The sequence below is a fragment of the Oryza sativa genome, chromosome 5 (assembly GCF_034140825.1).
Source record: "Oryza sativa Japonica Group chromosome 5, ASM3414082v1".
NCBI lineage: Eukaryota > Viridiplantae > Streptophyta > Magnoliopsida > Poales > Poaceae > Oryza > Oryza sativa.
In genome coordinates, this window is record NC_089039.1 from 2,463,310 (window position 1) to 2,485,375 (window position 22,066).

Here is a 22,066-nt window from a genome sequence, read left to right on the forward strand (position 1 = left end):
TAAACTGCACTCTTGGGTGAGGTACATTTTTTTCAACTGATATAGCACGTAATATAGACATTCCATACATAGAAAACGATAGTACCTCAAAGTATTTACTCAAAAACTGCGAAAAGGGCTCATCATGCATGCTAGACATAGAGCCCAACCAGATTTGCTAATAGCTAGAAATTAATGGATAACGTGCCAACAGTTTCTTTCGATAATAAAAATCTCAATTCAGCCTCTACATTTAAGATGATGTGCATATGTATCCAACCATCTTTTGGCTGTGTACATCCAGCTTAGATGTAGAGGCTGGGTTTTTAATCCATTTTCTAAAAGAAATATATCCAACTATCGTGCCAACAATTGATTAATAATGTGTAATGTTTGTATTGAAAATTGTACAATTTCTTACAGTAGGCAACCTAGCTAGAAAATCCTCACAAAAAAAATTTAATTTACAGTCGTCCTTATCCTTATATAAGCACTAACTATAGCCTATGAAGTTCAGTCTCTGAAAATTAAAAATCTCTTGAAAACACAGTCAACATATAGCAAGCTATTCATATATTTCAGGTAAATATTTTACAACACAAGCGCCCATCGATCAGGGGCTAATTATTTTCCCCATATTTATGCATGCATACATCCGTATATACGTACGTAATACAGTGCAAATATCACATCATGCAGACCGATCTTAACACTTCAATTAATTTCCATGATCGAGCTCGAAACTAATTTGGACTAATTTTGGCCAAAGAACATCCTCTTCCTGTCCCTGATGTAGTTTTCAGACCTCTTGTTGATGTCCTCTATCGACACGACGCCCGGCTGCTTCCTGCCGGCGACGGCGCCGCCGCTGCCATGGTCGCCGCCGGTAGCCGCCGGTCGCCTTGGTGCTGGAGCTTTTGGAGGGTTGTTACCTTTGCCGGCGCCGTACACCGGCGGCTTTGTCAGGATGTTGAAGACGAGGTCCAGCTTGTCCACCTTCTGAACCCTCACCTCGCTGTCGGAGGGTGCGGCGGCGGCCATGGCGGCGCGGCGAAACATCGTCGTCGCCGTCGTCTGAATTTCTGTGTGTTTGAATTGAATTGGCTAGCTTAGCTAGGAGACAGTGATGTGTTCTTGTTCTAAGCTTGCTCTTATTAGCTTAGCTATCTCTGATGGCAATGGCTGATCTACCAATGGCTCAATTTATAGGGAGCTGCACATGTTGCTAGCTAGCTGGTAGGAATGTTCTACTTTTTCTTTTATGGGATTCTATGGACTGTCCATCACTGTGAGAGCAAGTGGCACCATTTCCCATTTCTCTGAACTATGTAAAGGAGGAAGAGGTTTGTACATATTCTCATTTGTAGTCTGAAATTGTTGGTATATGCTATTGGAATTAATTAAGTTTGTGATGGTAAGGTGGTGGCGATTAATAAACGCGTGGGCATCTAAGTGGAGCCTCTCCTTGGCAGAAATATCGAGTATCAATTCCAAAAGCAAAATCGACACATGGGTATTGAAGGAAGTCCCACGGAAGTTTGGGGAAAATGCAACCCATAATAAGAGACCGCGGACAACTTGGTTCCTCAGCGGTCCTATCACTTCTTTGTATATAGTCAAAACCCACTATCCATAAATCAGTTTTCATGTTTAGCCAAGTCATCAACACTCTTGGCCATTAGATTGCCATATATTCACACACTATCTGTAAAGCAACCTTCACATATAGCCACATCATCATGTATTTGCTTAGTATCTATTGTTAGATGATAGTCTTCGTCTCTAGTTTATCCAGGGCCACCTCTATATTTTTAAGAGCCCTAGGCAAACTCGGTGATAAAAATCCTTAAGGCCAAATATAAGTTTACTTGTAATATATACTTTATAAATCATGTATCATCTAAAGTGACACAAATAAGTAATACTAACAAAATAAACACATAATATTATGGAGTAAATTAAACAAGAAGAACAAAACAAGATCTTAGCCTAATTTTTGGACTAAATAGATGAAAAAAAAATAAAATAAACTCTAGTCATGATGAGGTAAGGTGTGGCCGCGTGGGATTCAGGCATAAGGATGGACGATGACACCCTCTGCTAGCTAGGTTGGTTGGTGATAAGCCTGAGCCCTAGGCGGTCGCACAACCGACCTAAGCCCTCGAGCCAGCCCAGCCCTGAGTTTATCTAAAGGTTATGTCTCATGCTACAATTAATGTTTAGTGAGTTAACCATTTATGGCGTAATAGGTTTATTTTTTTCGAGTACAAGTCGGACCATACACAACACCCGGCTGGTGCCAAATCTAAAACTACAAACAGATTCCAACACAATGAGCTTAACCATCTAAGGCCCAATTCGCATATGGGGCTTCATATTATTTCCTAAAAGTAAGACAAATTACATATAAAAAAATATTATTTCTTACCTAATAATATTGTTTGTTTTTTTAACTGAAAAGGAGCATCTACACAGTGAAAAAAAAACTCTATGAGAACAATCAATATGAAAAGCTTAAAGAGATTTGAATTTATATTTAAACTTTGAAGTTAAAGATTTGAATTTTCCAGTAGACATTGCTCTTATTGCTTTCTTACTGTTAGAAATTTAAACTTCTATTTAAAAGATAAGAACTTCCAAAACATTTAATCAGACTATATATGAAACCAAAAGCAAGAGCTTCTATTGTTAATATATTTAATCACAAGCGTTAACGCTATCTACATTCTGGCTACGATGTTAGAAAGCCATTCTATTTCTCTATAACCAAATGTTCTACCACGTCATAAAAAAAGAGTTTTAAAATTCCAACTCTTATGTGTTTTTTTTTTGCTAAAAAGGATATATAATATCTGTTCTTAAATATATGTTTATTGTATAAAGAGAAATTTACTGACATACTACCTCAATCCATATAAAAAAGAACAGAGGGAGAACAAAATACTAGTATTGAACTTTAACAAAAAAGAAAGAACCTCTATTTAGTTTGTTAGGTTGTCTTAATTGACTCATGATCTTTAATCTCTCAAAAGGAAATGTGTACCACGTTGCGACTTGATCACGAAGGTATGAGAAGAAACTCTCTAATCTAGTAAAGTTATATAAAGAAAAGGTGTTGCCCTTGTTGTAAGATATAAGTTCATTAACTGTTTAGACATTTTTACATTTTTTTTAGCATATGAGTACGTTGCATATCATTTCCTTAATAAAGAGAGATTTTAGAAAGTTCGGACAAGTACCTTGTAGGTAAGAGCCTAGCTACCACCGCTTCCCTTTCTTTTGTTTTCTTTACTCCTTAATTTTAAGGTAATGAAAACATTATTTGGCCTCTATACCTACATATATTCTACTTTTGATTTATTAATATAGAAAAAAGCCAAAAAGTCCTATCTTTCTAAAAACAAAAAGAGCCTAGCTAGCACTAACTAACATGCATGTTATCATCAATCAACAAGACAACAGGGGAGAAAATATGTTTTCTCAACAACTCAAAGTCTAAAGTCAGAAAGAACAGAATCTTGTTCTTCCGAGTGTCTGTCTTTACTTCCTGCTTTGGGGAAACAGGTGAGCACCCAACATACCCAGAAATTAAAAGAATAATAAAAGCTCGATCGTACCAAATTGCATGATCGAATTAAATCGATGCTAGTTGATCGATTAATTTTTCTCCGACGAACTAGATCAGGCTCTGCAACAATATTTATCTGAACTTCCTTTTTTCATCCCAAGTACAATTTCAGATACACATCAATCAGAATTTCAGATAACTCATTGAGAAAAGACAAGTGTACTGGTCAATTAACTAGCTGAAAACCATAAATTTCAGGTCATATATATAACTCGTTAATATACTTTATAAACAACTCCATCTGGAAGCTAGATATACATATTCATGAGTTCTACTCTCATGGAATACTTACATATTATATGCATTTCTAATTAATACATAATAACTAATAAGTAGAGCATCTTCTTATGTAGATATGTAGCTGTATTTATACTAAATATTACATGATAATATTGCACTGATCGATCAACTGATAATATTAATCTGAGTTTACTGCTCATTCGTCTCCTTGATTAAACTGCCTCTTCTTGTCCTCGATGTACTTGCTGATGAACTCCTTGGTGACCACTGATCCATGCGGCCAGCTCGCCGGCGCCGGCGCCGGCTGCCTACTGTTGCTGCTCCCGGCGAAGCCGGCGGCGACGGCAGTGGTCGCCGGCCTCGCCTTCACCGTCGTCGCCCTCCGGTTGGCGCCGTAGACGGAGGGCTTGGTGACGAGGTTGTAGACCGGGGCGATCTTCTCCACCTTCTGGACATCCACCTCGCCATTGCCAGAAGAGGAGTTCTTGGCACGAGCCATGGCGTTTCTAATTTCTTTCTTTCTTGGCTCACTAATTGTGACTGTAATTGAATTGTGTTGTTGCTGAAGCTGAGCTTTGCCTGCTTGATTGCTGCCATGGGAGTGAGTGGTGAGCTCAATTTATAGGCCTGCAGCTGCAACTGAATTCAATTGAGTGAGCTACTGCACCTATCCCTCTATGGTCACTGACTCACTGGTCAGTGTGAGCAGTGACCAATCACTAGTACAGAAATAGCCATCTCTGCCGGTTCACTTTGGTTCGGACGGAAAAATGTGAGTCTATGTGAACCGACGGAATGACCCAATAAGATTGCTTTTTTTAGTGGATCTAGAAATCAGGCAAGGCAGCAACGTCCACATTTTGTTGCATCTAAAGAATCTTTTGTCGCGCTACGTGCCGTGGGTGTTGAACTTTGCACTAGGATCACCTAGGTTAGATCTAGTCGGGTGGTTCTATTTGGGTTTGATGAACGACATTCTAGATGAAAGGGAGAGGGTTTAGATACCGACCGGTTGAGGAGTTCGTGGAGGAAGAGGCGCCGGACATCGTCGTTTTCGTCGCGGCTTGACGTGGATGCGGCGCCGGTGAGGTCGACGGTGATGACGGCTGCGGCAGTGGTGGTCGTAGACGTCCCGGCGATGAGGCGTGGCGCGGAGGTGGCGTTTCCCGTCACTGGCTGCGCCCCCTCTCGATCGGATTAGGGTTTTGTGGGGTGGAGTTGGCGGCGGCGGTGAACTTCGTACGTTGTGCCGTGCCGGCCTCCACCCCTCTTTTATATGGCGCAGTGTGACGGGGGCCCACCAGCCATTGGGCTGGGCGCCCCCGATCAGGGCGCGGTCAAGGCCCCCTTGAGCCGTTGGGCTCAAGGGGAGGGAGATCTATCTAACATTCTCCCCCTTGATCTCACTTTTTCTTTTAGCTTTTTCTATTCCATCACAGATTTGTAAATAGAGCATGTTTCATCGTCACGGTCAATCACCGATGGATTCGACAGCCACTATACACAACTCTATTCAGAAACAGATACTTTACTTTTGGGCCCTGTAGTCCAGGATTCATAAGGCTTCCCTTAAACCCATGCCGGCTACATGTTCCTTGAACACGTTGGGTGGTAGGCCTTTCGTGAGCGGATCCGCGAGCATCCTTTCTGTTTTAATGTGCTCGAGACTGATTGTTTGATCCCGGACTTTGTCCTTCACAACATAGTACTTTATGTCAATGTGTTTGGCAGCACCACTTGACTGATTGTTGTGAGCGTACATTACTGTGGGTTCGTTGTCGCAGTATAACTTTAGTGGTTTCTCAATACTGTCAACCACCTTTAAACCGGGTATGAACTTCTTTAGCCAGTTCACCTGCCCCGTTGCCTCATAGCATGCTATAAACTCGGCATACATAGTAGACCCTGCAGTGATAGTCTGTTTTGAGCTTTTCCATGAAATAGCTCCTCCTGCCAGGGTAAACACGTATCCCGATGTTGACTTTGTATTATCTTTTGCAAAGTCAGAATCTGAGTACCCCACTATCTGGAGTGATTCTGATCTTCTGTAAGTCAGCATGAGGCCTTTTGTTCCTTGCAAATAACGCAAGACTTTCTTTACCAATTTCCAGTGCTCTAGGCCTGGATTACTCTGAAATCTGCCAAGTAACCCGGTAACAAATGCCAAGTCAGGTCGTGTGCACACTTGCGCGTACTGTAGGCTTCCTACAGCTGACGCATATGGCTTTGTTTTCATTTCATTGAGCTCATACTGATTTCTGGGACATTGCGATGCCCCATACTTTTCGCCTTTCATTATAGGAGCAGGTGTAGCACTGCATCTGTACATGTTGAATTTCTTCAACACCTTTTCTATATATGTCTTTTGAGAAAGTCCCAATGCATACTTTGTTCTATCTCGGTGAATCTCTATGCCCAAAACATATGAAGCCTCACCGAGGTCTTTCATGTCAAAGTTTGAGGACAAGAATTTCTTTGTTTCCTGCAGTAGACTGACATCACTACTAGCCAGTAGAATGTCATCCACATACAGAATTAGGAAAATAAATCTCCCATTCTTAAACTTTGAATAAATACAGTTGTCCTCGACATTCTCTTGAAACCCAAATTTCTTTATTGTCCCATCAAACTTCAAGTACCACTGTCTCGAAGCTTGCTTTAATCCATAAATGGATCTCTTTAGACGACATCCCATATTTTCGTTTCCTTTCATGACAAAACCTTTCGGTTGCGCCATGTATACTTTTTCCTCCAAATCTCCATTTAGAAATGCCGTTTTTACATCCATCTGATGTAATTCCAAATCATAATGTGCCACTAGTGCCATTATAATCCTGAAGGAATCTTTACAAGAGACTGGAGAAAATGTCTCATTGTAATCAATCCCTTCTCGTTGCGTGAAGCCTTTTGCCACAAGTCGCGCTTTAAACTTTTCTATATTCCCTCTGGAGTCATATTTGGTTTTGTAGACCCATTTACAGCCTACTGTTTTGGCTCCTTTAGGAATTTCTTCTAAATCCCAAACATTGTTTAGTTTCATTGATTTCATTTCATCTTTCATGGCTTCCAACCATTCAGATGAGCGAGCGCTTCTCATGGCCTCTTCATATGAGGTGGGATCATCCTCCATATGCGACTCTTCTATATTATAAACTTTATAGTCATCACGGATAGCCGATCTTCTGACTCTTTCAGACCTTCTAGGGGCCTGCACATTTGGCACATCCTGTACCTGAGGCTCTTGATGAGTCTCCTGTACTGGCACATTATCTATTTGAGGCTGTTGTAGCTCCTCCTCTGGTGTGACAACCATTTCTGTTGAATCCTGTATAACAGGTTCCTCACTCTCATTCATTGTTGCCACAGGAGGGGTAACAACAGGTGCTGGTACCTCAATGACAGGCATTGCAGGCACAACATCAGCAGGTAGAGAGAAGAAAGGTTCCTGAGTCGACGGAGCGGGTACAGACACCCGCCTCTCCTCAAGATCAATTTCTCGAACTACCGAGCTCCCCCTAATCATTTCGTCTTCCAAGAAGACGGCGTGTCTCGTTTCTACAAACTTTGTATAACTGTTTGGACAGTAGAAACGATAGCCTTTTGATCTTTCAGGATAGCCAATAAAATGGCAGCTGACTGTTTTGGGGTCCAACTTCCCAATATTTGGGTTAAATACTTTGGCCTCTGCAGGACTCCCCCACACACGGAGGTGAGTTAGCGAGGGTACTCTCCCTGTCCATAGCTCATACGGTGTTTTGGGTACCGATTTGCTTGGAACTCTGTTGAGAATATGAATGGCGGTTTTTAACGCCTCCATCCATAAACCGAGTGGTAGTGTGGAGTAGCTCATCATGCTGCGCACAATATCCATAAGCGTACGGTTGCGCCTTTCAGCTACCCCATTCTGTTGAGGTTCGCCCGGTGTTGAATACTGGGCTACTATTCCATTCTCTAGCAAGAACCTTGCAAAAGGTCTAGGGACTTGCCCATAAGGCGTATGTCGACCATAGTACTCTCCCCCACGGTCAGATCTTACTACTTTAATCTTTATATCAAGCTGATTTTCAACTTCAGCTTTGAATATCTTAAATTTATCCAGTGCTTCTGATCGCTCTTTAATTGGATAAATATAACCATAGCGGGAGTAATCATCTGTGAATGTTATGAACGAGTCATAGCCATCCACACTTTTTACAGGAAATGGACCACAAATATCTGTATGAATGATCTATAAAATTCCTGCGCTTCGTTTTGCACCCTTTTTGATGCTCTTTACAAATTTTCCTTTAATGCATTCTATGCATTGTTCTAAGTCTGAGAACTCCAATGGAGGAAGAATTTCATTCTTAACTAGTCTCTCAATTCTCCCCCTCGAAATATGGCCCAAACGACAGTGCCATAATTTCGATGAGACATCGGGAGTTCGCTTTCTTTTCTTGTTTTCTTTTGTCAACGAGGACACAACATTCACATTCTCAGAAAGAGATAACAAATAAAGCTCGTCTCGCAACACAGCAAGACCAATACATGCATTATTATGCCATAGTTCACATTTGCCACTTCCAAAGCGGCAATCATATCCATCAAAATCCAACTTTGATACACTTATTAAGTTTCTTTGCAAAGAAGGAACATAAAAGACATCTCGAAGTAAAAGTGTGAAGCCATTCGCGAGCTCTAGCGGAAGATCTCCAACAGCTTCAACTTTTTCTTCAACTCCATTGGCAACTCTAATGGTGCTTTCTCTTCCTTGCGTAGTCCTCGTCGAACGGAATGCCTTTAAACAATTACAAGCATGAATAGTTGCTCCAGAATCAATCCACCATGTGGATCTAGAGTAACCAACATAATGAGATTCATTTACAAATGTAATAATGTTCTCACCTTTCTTTGCCATGATCATTTTCAAAAAGTCAGGACAATCTTTCTTGTAGTGTCCTGTCTTCTTGCAGTGGAGACATTGATCTTTCTCAACAGCGAACTGTTGTTGCTGAGGCAGATGCTGAGACTGTTTACCTTTTGAGGTGGGAGACTTGTGGTTCTTTTTCTTATCTTTAACATAGTTTATTGAACCACCATTTGATTCTTTGATTCTCTCCTCCTCTTGCACACAATTAGCAATGAGCTTCTCAAAGTTCCATTTCTCTGGACTTATGTTGTAGTTGACAATAAAATTGTCAAACTGCTTTGGCAATGAGGCCATAACCAGATGGACCAGAAAGTCATCTGTTATGCCCAAATCCATTGGCTTCAACTTGGAAGCCATGTTGCTCATTCTAAGTATGTGGTCTCTAACACCACCTCCATGGTACCTTTCTGTCACAAGCTGCTTGATCAGCTGTGTAGCATAAGTCTTTGAAGAGCCAGTAAACTGACTCTTTATTCTTTCAAGGTACTCTGAGACAGCGTCACACTCTGGGATCGAGCCCAATATGGTAGGCTCAATCGTATTCTTTACCACAGCCAAACATTTCTTGTTGGCTAAGGACCATTTCTTTTGTTCAATGTCATACGACATGACGAGAGGAGCATTGTCCCTCTGTCTCTTTTGCCAGTCAGCATCTGACTCATTTTCACCTCTGACAAGTTCAGCAGGTTCTATAGGACATGGGGTAGTCAATACCCAGTCCACCTCTCCCAAGATAAAAGCAAGGTCGAGTTTTCTTTTCCATTCTGCGTAGTTATCTCCTTTTAGGGTCGGAATATCTTTAATGCAACCCATCAAGGAGTAGCCACCTGAAATAATCATGTGCGGTGAGAACAAAATTAACATTAAAATATTATGCATTAAGCCTACATCACCGTTGGGCAGAATTAGACATAACACATATAACCATAACTATAATATTGTAATTAACAACGTTGGTCAGAAAATTACAACATCATAGCACATACTTAATGTTCCTAAAATTAAATTCTCCCGTTGGTTTGAAATTTAATTTTAGAAACACTAATTTTCATCAATTACATCTATTTGCAGCGGAAAACTATATAAAAATCATATGAACAGTAGCAAAATCTCTGTAATTCTCTCTCTGTGAAAATTCTCCCGTTGGTTCAAATTTAAACAGAGGTAAAACATGCAAAAAACTATTCAAAATTCTATTGAAATTTGCATGAAAATTGACAAAATAAAAATTGCTACTGTTCTCTTTTATTCATTTTTCGGCCCCGAAGGGACCTTATATGGACTTCTTCCGGCCTTTGCCGGTCGGCCCATGGCCACCTTGCGCGCGGGCGAGCGCCCCCTCCTCTCCCCCAGGCCGCAACCTGGGCCTGGGCGGGAGAAGCCGCCGCCGCGCGCTCCCCACTTGGGCCGCTTTCGGCCCGAGCCGCCGTCGGCCGTCCGATCGCTAGGGTTTCGATCGGACGGCCGGGAGGGGAGATCGGGAGACCAAAACCCGACCCCCAGGCCGCCGGAAACCCTAGCTCTTCTTCTCTCGCGGGCGCGTGGCCGCGCCGAGCGGCGTCGCCGACGCCGGCGGCCCTCGCGCCGCCCCGCCATGACCGGCGCGCCTTTCTTTTCTCTTCTTCTCCGCTCGCCCCACCGTCTCTAACCCCCACCGTGTGAGAGAGAGATGGCGACGACGGAGATGGCGGCGCCGCCGCGGGCCCCCTCGCCGGCATGCGCGTGCAGGTGCGCGCGCGGCCGTCGAGTGGCTCCTAGGCGGCGCCTCTTTGCCCCTCCCCCCCTCCGTTGCCGGCGTCGACGACGGCCGGCGACGAGGTAAGATTAGGGTTAGGGTATTTGGTTCTTTTGATCCGTGCGGATCTTGTGCTTTTCTTTCTTTGGATTTCTTTTCCCGAACCGATCTAAGCCCTAGGGTTGCTCTGATACCATTGTTGAACTTTGCACTAGGATCACCTAGGTTAGATCTAGTCGGGTGGTTCTATTTGGGTTTGATGAACGACATTCTAGATGAAAGGGAGAGGGTTTAGATACCGACCGGTTGAGGAGTTCGTGGAGGAAGAGGCGCCGGACATCGTCGTTTTCGTCGCGGCTTGACGTGGATGCGGCGCCGGTGAGGTCGACGGTGATGACGGCTGCGGCAGTGGTGGTCGTAGACGTCCCGGCGATGAGGCGTGGCGCGGCGGTGGCGTTTCCCGTCACTGGCTGCGCCCCCTCTCGATCGGATTAGGGTTTTGTGGGGTGGAGTTGGCGGCGGCGGTGAACTTCGTACGTTGTGCCGTGCCGGCCTCCACCCCTCTTTTATATGGCGCAGTGTGACGATGGCCCACCAGCCATTGGGCTGGGCGCCCCCGATCAGGGCGCGGTCAAGGCCCCCTTGAGCCATTGGGCTCAAGGGGAGGGAGATCTATCTAACAGTGGGAATTAAGCACCTGCCTGCACAGTTGACAAAATTGTAAACCTTTTGTATTGGCTCGGTGACATGGTGCAAGTTCAGTTAAGCAAAGTTGAGAATCTCTATGGAGCATTCGTGAAATTTCGGTATTCAAAACTCCCAAGACTTTGTGCCTGGAAATTTTTTTTGGATCTATTTGAATTTAGTTAAAAATCATTAAACCCATTAAGAAACCGCTCAAGATCGAATCCAATAAAATATTGAATTTGTTGGTCTATATAAACTTTATTTTTACGAAATGCAATTATATACGCTAGACCCTAGTTAGGTCATGTTCTTCGATGCATCTTCCCATCTCTACTTCCTCGTTTTTCGCGCGCAAAAAGTTGTTTTAAAATGACATATTAATCCATTTTTTTTAAAAAAAGTATAATATACTTAATTACTCATACGAGTCGCTCTGTTTTACGTGCAGAGATGAATTCTTATCGCTGGAGCCGAACACAACTTTAGTGCGGAAACAATCTTTGTCTGCGACTTACACCACATACTCGAAAAGTGAGAAGGTTCCTTATCTCTATTGACGAAGATTGTGGGGGAGGAGTTTTCACGTTGGGAAAGCGAGAGCAGATGACATGGTTCTTCCTCGATCGTCGGATGGTTTTGGCATCATGATCCAACGGTCAAATCTCTTGATGTGTGTGAATTGTGATGAATGAGCATTGGCGACAAATGGACACATGCATGGTAGAACCATCCATCCATGAAGTTGGATAATTGCTACTTGAAAGAGAGGAAATATTCGGCGTATTCAAATTAATTTTAAGTCAATAATATCAAACTTAGTCTCTTTATCCCAAACTAGGGCCTATCTGAAACATGTTATTGTAGAGGATTATCTAGCTAATTGATCGTAGGGGTCATTATCCAAAAAAATGATCATAGCTAGGGGTAAATTAAGTAAGTTTTTTTAAAAAAGAAACTTAGCAAATACCTTACAATGAGTGGTCTAAACAATGTGGTAAAGAAATGTTTCCAAGAAAACATATTTCTACTTATTATAAAAATTAAAGATGTTTTGCCTGGTATTTTGGTAAATCATCCGTGTTTGAGTCGGTTTTTAATTAATATCATCCGCTTTTAGAAATACAAATTCATATTTGAATTGGATTTTAAGCTCGTTTGCTTTTGGAAATACAAAAGGAGTCGTACAAGAAATCTCTTTTAAAAAACTCCGCATGCTAACTTGAGATGAAAATCGAACTCCTAATTGCACCTTATGATTTTCTAAAAAAAAATCCAAGCGGATTCTCACTATGAATTTTACCCTAGTTAAACCGTACATACTAACAATAATAAGATTAAAATAACGTTCACCCATTGCAACACACGGATATTTTTCCAGTTTACATAGACGTGAAGCAAATAATCTAGGATAATAATTCAGTGAAGTACGTTAGTACATCACCAACAGGGAAGGGCATTGCCGTTGGCAAAGACCGTCAAACTGAGTGCAAAAGCTACCATGTCATCTCGCCATCTAATTCTAGGCTACATAATGTTAAATTTATTTTATTAAAAATATTTAGTTTATCACTATAATCGAGCGGATAATCCACGACAATAATCCGGTCAATAATCTGAACCAAGCTGGGCAAAATTATTTCTCCGTTATTGAATCCTTCTAGTTTAAGTCAGTTAATAACAACAGAAGATTTTTCAGAAGGTCCAGATCAGCACGGTGAAGATAAGGGTGACTAGCTAGCTAGCTAGTTGGCTGCAACAATCAACAAAGGCAGCAGGAAGAAGCTAGCTAGCTGCTTCAAAAGTCCAAAAGAGTTTTTGCTGAAATCCCTAGATTCCCATGTAAATTGCTTAATCGAAAGTGCTCGACGGATTCTTGCTTTGGAAAACATGGGTGCCTGATTGCCTGCTAGTGGAGAAACATCGTAATCATCTCACCGAGAAACTGCGTGTAAGTTTCTCTGAAGAAGCACCTGATCAAAGTTTAAGTTTCTCTGAAGAAGCACCTGATCAAAGTTGCTCTTTTTCAGTAAGTGAACTTCGTGTCTATCAATCTCAGGTTAACCGCGTTAAGCTATCGATCGAATCACTGAATGCAAATCTTGTTGGAATATGCATCCTGAATTCCTGATCATGTAGGGTTCACAGGTAAGGCAAACGGTCAAACATGTTTAAAAAAGTTAACAGCATCAAATATTTAGGAACGGAGAAAGCATATAATATATGACTGAATTTCAAGCAAAAGCAGGCAAACGATATTCATCTTACCGAATACAGCGTGATTTCTAGTGTTGATACAACGTTAAAGTTCAGGAATAAGTTCTGAACGATGACTCGAAATATATATCGTCGCTCATGGCGATCGCAATCGCTATAATTTTTCTCTGACGTTGCTGCTCACGCAGCTGATTTTTGTTGCTACAGAGCTAGCCCAATCAACTCAGAGGTATCGATCTTTGTTAGCTGCAAATGCAAGAGCATCAGGTTCTCTCCAAGACGGATAATGAATTGGACTCATAACAGTAGTCTACTACTACTATGCAAAGAATTGCAAATATATTCAGGAAAGCACTTCTCAGTGTGATAGTGGACACTCCATAGCAAAGATATTTTTGTGTCACTTTTGAAAGGAAGCTTTGATCTTTTTGATGTGCTGGCCTTGTGAAATATCTACAAGTTGGCGATTGCAACCTTTAAAAGGTATCCATTAATTATTAATTTACTGTTTTAGGACTAGCTTGTGATGTCTGAGAGAAAAAAAAAACAAAGTGAATCAAGTTCAGCACATACAGCTATAGTTTTTGTGTTATGTTTGGTTTAGTTGGTTGTTGGTTAAATTAACTTCCAAATTATGGTTCCAACTTGCAAACTTTGTTAGATTTCACTTTCTGGCTTCTGAACGTGTTTGTATTTCTACAAACAAAAAAAAAGATGTTTGGTTCAATTAATGTAGCCTTACAGTTGCTGAAGAGATTCTCTTGAAATTAAATAAAAGTTGCAGCAGACATGCATGGCTAGTTATGTTACTGAAAATAAATCCTTTTTACTGATCATTAAATACTTTTAACTGCTCTTAATTAATTGGCAATAGCTAGGTAAATCTTGGCATAAAAATCATTACCTCAGAAATGGGTACAAACTGCATATATGTTTTTTTTTGGGTATATCCTTCTTTGGTAAAAGAAGGAAAACTGGGAAATTAACCATGAAATAAGGGTGAATCATAAGTTCTTGTTTTATCAATCATTGGGAGTTCATTATGTACACTTCTGTTTCATTCTTTGAACTTGTAATATAATTCAATAAAGTGTCTGATAATTTATCTTTTAAAATAAAGTTTTGCCCACACATCCCACCAAGTCATGGTATGGCCAAAACTAAGGTTTATTTCTAAATTAAAAATAAGTTACCGGATCACTTTTAAAATCCAACTAAATGGTTCAAAACACAAAAATTGAAATTGGCCAGTATCTCCACAGGCTAATAATATTAGAGAGAATTGGTAGCACTAGTGCAGCTTGCTAGCTAACATTCCATCAAATTCTAGATATGTTAGAGTGTAAACTAGAGAGAATTGGTAGTAGCCTTTATTAGATTGCATTGAGCATCATGGGTTGTTTATATGGAGTAACAGATTGGAGGGCATGAAGCTTGATCTCCTAGGTAAGGCAACCCATACAGATAAGTCAGATGAGATACTTAAAATCCTAGTATATAGTAGATATGGAGATATATATTCCAAACATACTTAACAAAGAGGGCATTGTAGGATTATACAGCAATAACTAAACCAATCAGGGGGAGGGTGAATGATTGAACTACCCAAAAACCAAAACTTTTAGCAGAATTAAAAGTTACATTCGAATAGATAGAGCTTGGTCTGACTGGAGTTGATGCGCCGGTCTAACCACACAGGTGCCTCCGGTCTGACCAGTGTAGTCGCTCTAGTCTGACCGTCCTTTGCGTAGCTGTCGCCTGCTTCTGATACTTAAATCCTAGTATACTTGATATGGAGATATATATATTCCAAACATACTTAACATATAGAGAACATATACCTGCTAGTCCACTTGAAACAAACATATCTAAGTTCCAAATGTTTCAGTCTCAAAGGAGAAAGTTCGTTCAATAAAAAACACTCTCAAAGGAGAAAGAAAGATGCTAGTTTTTCTGTACACAATTGGAGGGGTAGTAAATTTGCAATCTGTTTTTTTTGCATATTGGAGCATGGCGATGTGGAAATTGAAGTATCACAGGTGAAATAGGCACAATTTCTAAAACAATTTATTACCATGAAGTTTCAAGACACAAAATGGGGCCTTTTAGCCCTTTACATGACTGGTAGTAGCCACTTTTGTATCTTATATATATGTCATTACAAGCATGTCACACAATTATTGACATATAATAAACTTATACATATATGGATTATTACGTTCATGGCATCTAGCGACACCGTGGTAGATGACTGGCCAGTTACACATGACATATGACAGAGCCTATAACCATCATCCCTAGTTATCCCAAGTAGAAACTCACATTTTCCCTAGTAAACCATGCGTGCTAATTAGTTGTTATGTATAGCCACTAGACGATGACGTACACCGTCTATTTCTCCGATCATAACTTAGTTGTTCATTCTAGCCACTGGGACGATGTCGTCTGGTTTTCCAGCCACAGCTCCAACCCGAACAACGGTGACGGCCATGCTTTCGGCCTGACCTGTTATCGGCGATATCCTGCTTGTGGTCGCTGATGGCTTGGTGACGAGGTTGTAAGCCTGGATCTTCTCCACCTTCCTCACCCTCACCACACCTTCAACCGGGAGATCGCTGCTCATGTTCTTGGCTCCAGTGCGGAACATCTTCTCCCTCCCTTTCTACACCGCCCCTCTTTGATCAGATGATGGAGATCAGCCTAGCTAGGTATATCTATCACAGTTAGGAGGGATTTCAAGCTCTAGCTAGCAAGATGGTACATGTTCTTGTGTGAGCTTGCCTTGGCCACCATTTATACTCCTAGACAACTAGGAGTTGTGTTCTTGTGGGACTCTGCAGTGTCTCCATGGAGATGCCAATTGTACAGTGAGAGCAATCAATCAATGGAGAAATATGTAATGGTTGCTGCTGTTTGGTCGACGTGGCTGCACTTTTTTGGATTGGATATTTTTTTTTTGAAAAGAATTTTGGATTGGATATGATGCTGTGCTATCTGTTCGGTTGTTGCTGTGCAGAGTGCTTATCGTTTTGGGCATCTTGATTCCAATCAATTAATATCAGTCTGATCTTTTTTTTGCACCCATGTGGAAATATCGATCCCGAATTCGCATCGATGCTCTTGATCAAAAGTGAAAACTCATGCTGTCCTGGATCATTCAATAATTAAGCCTCGTGCTAGCGCGCTGCAGGCATTTGTGAGCATATGGAATATATATAGCCCCTATTTTTTTCGGCTTGAGCATATTGACTTAGATTTTTAAGATGCTTTTATAGGGTTATGGTTTTATAAACCGGTGGATATTTAGATTTTATTTCAAATGTAGAGTTATACTCTAATCCACATATATAAGTCAATATAGTTTCTCAAATATAGTTTTTTGGTTCAATTGTGCAAGAATGGTTTATGGATTATATATGACTTTAAAAAGCCAATTGAAAATATTGCTAGTTTGTTTAGACTTTGGCTTTTAGACTTATAAAGCACTCATAGGAGGTCCAAACAAAAAGGGCTATAGAATCGTAACCAATAGCTATGATTGAGGTATGTTTCATGGAAAAAAATTATGCCAAGTGTTATATATATGGAGTGTAAATTTAATTAGAATGTAAATATCTGAATCTGCATGCGAATTCCGATCATGCATCTGTATACTTTTGGTTATATAAATCAATTAAGGAGAAATTTTCATATTTTTGCTGATGATCATCCAAAGCTTTTAAGCTTCATTGACACACTACCAATCTCATGCTTATTTACCTAACAAAGAGAAATCAAGCGTGCTGCACGTTGCATGCTAAATATAATTAATTCAAAAGCTTAGGATCTCCAATAACTGAGCACAGTGGAGAAAAGTTTCAGGATGCAGCTGCTTTTTTTTCATATATAATATATAAAAGCCCATATATATATGCATGCTCTTTTGTCGGAGAGATATATAGATTTTATTAGTCAACTATTGAACTATATTTATCTCCAAGCATATATGTCCCTGGCCCAAGCTGTGTCGAGTTTTTATACGCTGTCGCCAATTAATTATTGCGACAATAGTTTGGCAATCCTTGTATGACAAATTAAATAATTAAATTATCAGTGTTAAAGTACATTGCATGTAAATTTACCGGTTGTTGTCCTTCACTTTTAATTTTTTACATTCATTTTAGATAATAGAAATATATGGTTTAAGCTTGATTAATTATGTGAGCAAAAAATTATCCAAATATATATGAGATTTTCTTCCATCCTTGAATATATACCTCCATATATACTACTTCAAAAGAAAAAAAAAATAAATTGATTGAACCGATTAGAACCAGAGTCCCACTCCGGTGCTCTTTACTTATTAGAAAGCAATATGAACCATTAATCTAATTTGATTGAAGGTTTCAGATCTATTTCTACTACCACATCATTTAACGGTAGAGAGCACCAGGGCATATAAAAGTTATATATACCTCAATTTTGGACAGGAATTATATACCTCTGACTAAAAACTAAATATTTATACATCTCCCAAAGATTATTGAAGTAACACATCAAAAACATATATGTATAATGTATGTGAATTTGAATCCTACACTAACTTGTGAGATTAGTTTTGATACATCACTTATTGAAGAGCAGTCTCATCAAGTGATGATATGAGAGATATATTCCTGTCCAAGGATGACAGAGAATCTCTATATGTAACCAGAGATTTATTTAATATATTCACTGTCTGCAAGCCCACTCGACATCAATTACAACGAAAAATTAAATGGCATAGTGCACACCAGAGACAAAGCTGTACTTTTCCTTTTGCAAGAGAAATAACTGTAGCTTGTGTTGGTCTATATTAAAATGTTCGGTTTCTCATATCATGAGTGGCTTTAAGTTTTTTGGATGAACTAATATTCTGTTCATTAAACTAACAATCAAATTAACATGCAAGTAGGACAACACATGTGCTACCACCATGTAGGAAACAAAACTATCAACATATATAAAAAAAACCGAAGTAGAAGATGTGCTGCCTTATTGTGATATATATATATATATATATATATATATATATATATATATATATATATATCGACTCTTTGAAACATGTCAAAATAACATGAACAGTTTATAATTAAGAAAGGCTTGTGCCTCGTGTGTGACTTTTGTCCAATCAGGTATATTTCAACGTCTCCATCAAAATTAAAATTAAGGGCTTCTTTCAAACATGGAAAATTTACAAGAACTTAAATAATAGTATTTAGTTCAAATTTCCTAAAAAAAATCCTTCATTTTTCAAAGTAAGCCCAGGGATAGAATATATATATCCAAGAGAAAAATTAAAGATATTGGTAAACCTTAACTTTATAAATTACATATATATAATCAAGACAATTTTATACACCCTCGGAGGTAGAGTACACAACTCTAAGAACACAAAATAATACTTGCAGGATAGTATATTATTGTACGGCTTCACATAATATAAAACTCCTCCGAACAGACCCTACATATATATATCATATATACACCGATCGCCATATAGCCGCACACGTATGTACTTCAACGGTTTCAGTGGCATCATGTGCAAAAGTTAATCAACTTGGCCTGCGGGCTTATTGTTGCCTCGCTGGAACGCCTCTTTCTTCCTCCGGATGAAATCCGCGGCTATCTCGTCGATGTTCATCAGGCCGTCCCCGGCCTTCTTCTCCGATGCCGTCGGCGCCACCCCGTTCATGACCACCACGATCTTGTCCACCCTCTGGACATGGACTTCGCCGTCCAGTACACCACCATCACCGCTGCCTCGTGACATATTCCCCGGAGCTTGTGACTACTTTGATCTAACTTGCTACAATATTTATAATTCTAGATCAATATGAGGAGGATTGGGTACTTCTCTCTTGGTTGATATGGATTGTATTTATAGGCTGGCTCGACTCAGCTGGCAAGCTACGCTAGCTCCAATTATTGTACAGTTAATTAACTGGCTCTTTGATCTGAACAGGTAGTAGCTTTGCATACCGTTAAAGAAGTGTAACTTAAGGTTAATGTAAGGTACGGGTCAGGTCAGATGGAACATATATATATATATATACTTGTCATTTGTGCAAAGTGAAATACTTCCTCCGTATTTTAATATATGACGCCATTGACTTTTTGATAAACGTTTGACATTTCGTCTTATTTAAAAAATTTATGTAATTATCATTTATTTTATTGTGACTTTATTTATCATCAAATATTTTTTAAGCATGACATAAGTATTTTTATATTTGCATAAAAAATTTGAATAAGACGAATGGTCAAACGTTGGTTAAAAAGTCAACGGCGTCATACATTAAAATACGGAGGGAGTAATTATTTGATCTTCAGATTAAGGCTAGCCACACATGCGTAATTGCATATACATTGCGTTGCGTGCGTGTTTGTGCGAATGAAGGTGCATTACGGTAGCTAGCTGCATTCACAAAAGTCCGAAAGAGTGGCGCCCGATCGAATCGATCGATGGATCAGTTGTCTGATTGACAGGTGACACATGGAATATTAGCTCGCTCTTGCTGACTTCTTTTGTTACATATACAGGAGTAGCGTATTTCAGATCTTCGGCCAGAAGAGAGGATACTGGAAGAGGATTCTCTGATTTACTTCCTACTACTTTGAGTCACTAATTAATATGCAGGGTTTACAATTTCGTTTTCTGAAAATTTTGGTGATTTAGGTAGGACCAAAATTTTTTGAAATTTTGAAAGATTTTGAATGAATTTAAATAAACTTTGACCAAATTTCACAAAAAATTGAGGAAACCCAAAAATTTCGGTCGGTATATTAATTGATTTGCCGGTGGGGTCCAAAATTATTTCCGAAATTTTGAACCAAAATTATAAACACTGCTAATACGTGGGTCGGTTGGGTAGAGGACCCTCCTGTCAGTGAAACAGTTGAGGCAGTGCATGCAAACCACAGCTGTCGCGAGAGAGTATTAATTGTTACGGAGCCGTTTAGCAATACATGTTATGCAAACTGAAATTTCGTTGTAGTAACTCCTCCATTCAAAATTATAAATTATAAGTATTTTTAAGATTCAAATTTTGTATCATAATATTTTTCCCAATATTTTAATGCATGAAAATCTATACATTTTTAGCCAAATGAGATGTTTATGAAGAGAGCAAATCTAAGCAATTTAAAATTCAAAATTTGACCACTTAAGTGACTAAAATACATTTTTTTTCTTCGCCTCTATATTAATTTTTGCTACAAAATCTAAAAAAAATATATTTTAAAAAGGAGAGAGTATTTCATTATTTGTGATCATCGATATTATGTGGTTCTGTAATTATTGTTTTGTCGATTCCGCTTGACGTGGATAAGCCTGTAATTGTGTTATTTTCCGTTGATTCCACTTGGCGTGGATAAAGAGCTTATAACATAGCACCTGGAATACTTATTCTAATATGTTTCAGACAATTAATTAGCCTTTAGAGCCAAGTGTGTCATGCATATATAAATATAACCCAGAAGTTAAATTTGGTCTACAGTAAAATAAAATGCAGTTTGTTGTGAAAAATGATTTTTTTTTGAAAAAAAAATGATTCATTATATTTTTCTTGAAAACTTTCAGTTGAATAATAAAAAAATAGATTTAAAAAAGGGTGAATAGCCAATTTAGTCCTTCAAGTCTTTACAAAGGTTCACTTTGGTCCTTTAAGTTGCATTTTGTTCGTATAGAACGAATTAAATATTCGTATTGGCTCAAAATCATCCTTGTACCTACTTGATATGCTACATAGCTAATCCTAGTCAACGTTTCTACTATAAAATGTCCCAGTTTGCACACACGGGTCAAAAGGGAAAAAACTAAATAAATAGCAATGTAATGTACTTCTCATTATTTCGAGCTGTACACACAACAGTAGAGCTTCAATGGATATATTGCACTACCCCTAGAAGTAATTACCATGTATTCATTATGATGAAAAATGTATTGTACACAAATTTTGATAAAAAGTAGCTGCATATAATCATTGGATGTATATTTGATGGGAAGTCTTGTCCAATAAGTAAATATTATAGCATATTTCTCATTTGAAATCATTCTTATGTATGTGAATGAGGTGTATAAGGGTCATTTATCACAAGAGATGCTGACTAGATTTAGCCACATGGCTCCTCAAGTGGGTTCGAGCACATGATCTGGATTCAAAATGAAAAACTGAAGGACTAATATGGATGGATTGCAACGTCAAGTACTAAATTGAGCCTTATGTGAAATTTAGAGGACTAATTTAGTTATTCACCAAAAAATAAATAATAAACTCAGATAGATAGAGTCATGCGTGCAACCAACAACTCCACCTCCACACCGGTAATCATTTTATTATCTAAACAAAATCTGGTATACGGCTCTCTCTGCATATAAACTGCCAAGTCAAGTTGCATCTTCTTTAATCATTTCAATCCCAACACATTGATTACTACTTAAGTAAGACTATCATGTTGACTCGACGAATGAAGAAACACACACATATATATTTAGCCTAGCTAAATTTGTATAACAAAAGTACAAAATTGCATACTAATTAATCCAGTTAACTAACATTAATTGACAACAAACAACAGTAATAATACTTAACATGCAAAAAAACATAAGTATATACATATATGCATAATGCATCCATATCATATCCATTTG

General features: G+C 39.2%; 2 protein-coding genes across 2 annotated transcripts; both read right to left on the bottom strand.

The window, feature by feature from the left end:
* Nucleotides 1–4,043: 4,043 nt before the first annotated feature.
* Nucleotides 4,044–7,680, bottom strand: LOC4337768 (retrovirus-related Pol polyprotein from transposon TNT 1-94). Its single transcript, XM_015783287.3, has 2 exons — nt 5,608–7,680; nt 4,044–4,437 (listed from the first exon to the last, which is right to left on the bottom strand). Exons 1-2 carry the CDS (start codon nt 7,662–7,664, stop codon nt 4,044–4,046), a joined length of 2,451 nt encoding a protein of 816 aa, XP_015638773.2. The 5' UTR covers nt 7,665–7,680.
* Nucleotides 7,681–15,437: 7,757 nt separating this feature from the next.
* Nucleotides 15,438–16,188, bottom strand: LOC136356612 (uncharacterized). Its single transcript, XM_066310859.1, has one exon. The coding sequence runs from the start codon at nt 16,037–16,039 to the stop codon at nt 15,803–15,805; it is 237 nt and encodes a 78-aa protein (XP_066166956.1). The 5' UTR covers nt 16,040–16,188; the 3' UTR covers nt 15,438–15,802.
* Between the last annotated feature and the right edge of the window lie 5,878 nt (nt 16,189–22,066).

What these genes read in the sequence shown, in the direction of transcription:
- LOC4337768 (XM_015783287.3), bottom strand. Translation starts at nt 7,664, where the DNA reads ATGGAGGCGTTAAAAACCGCCATTCATATTCTCAACAGAGTTCCAAGC. An exon ending in GACAACGAACCCACAGTAAT is followed by an intron (nt 4,438 to 5,607) that starts GTACGCTCACAA and finishes CTCCCATGGCAG; the next exon opens with CAATCAAGCAGGCAAAGCTC.
- LOC136356612 (XM_066310859.1), bottom strand. Translation starts at nt 16,039, where the DNA reads ATGTTCCGCACTGGAGCCAAGAACATGAGCAGCGATCTCCCGGTTGAA.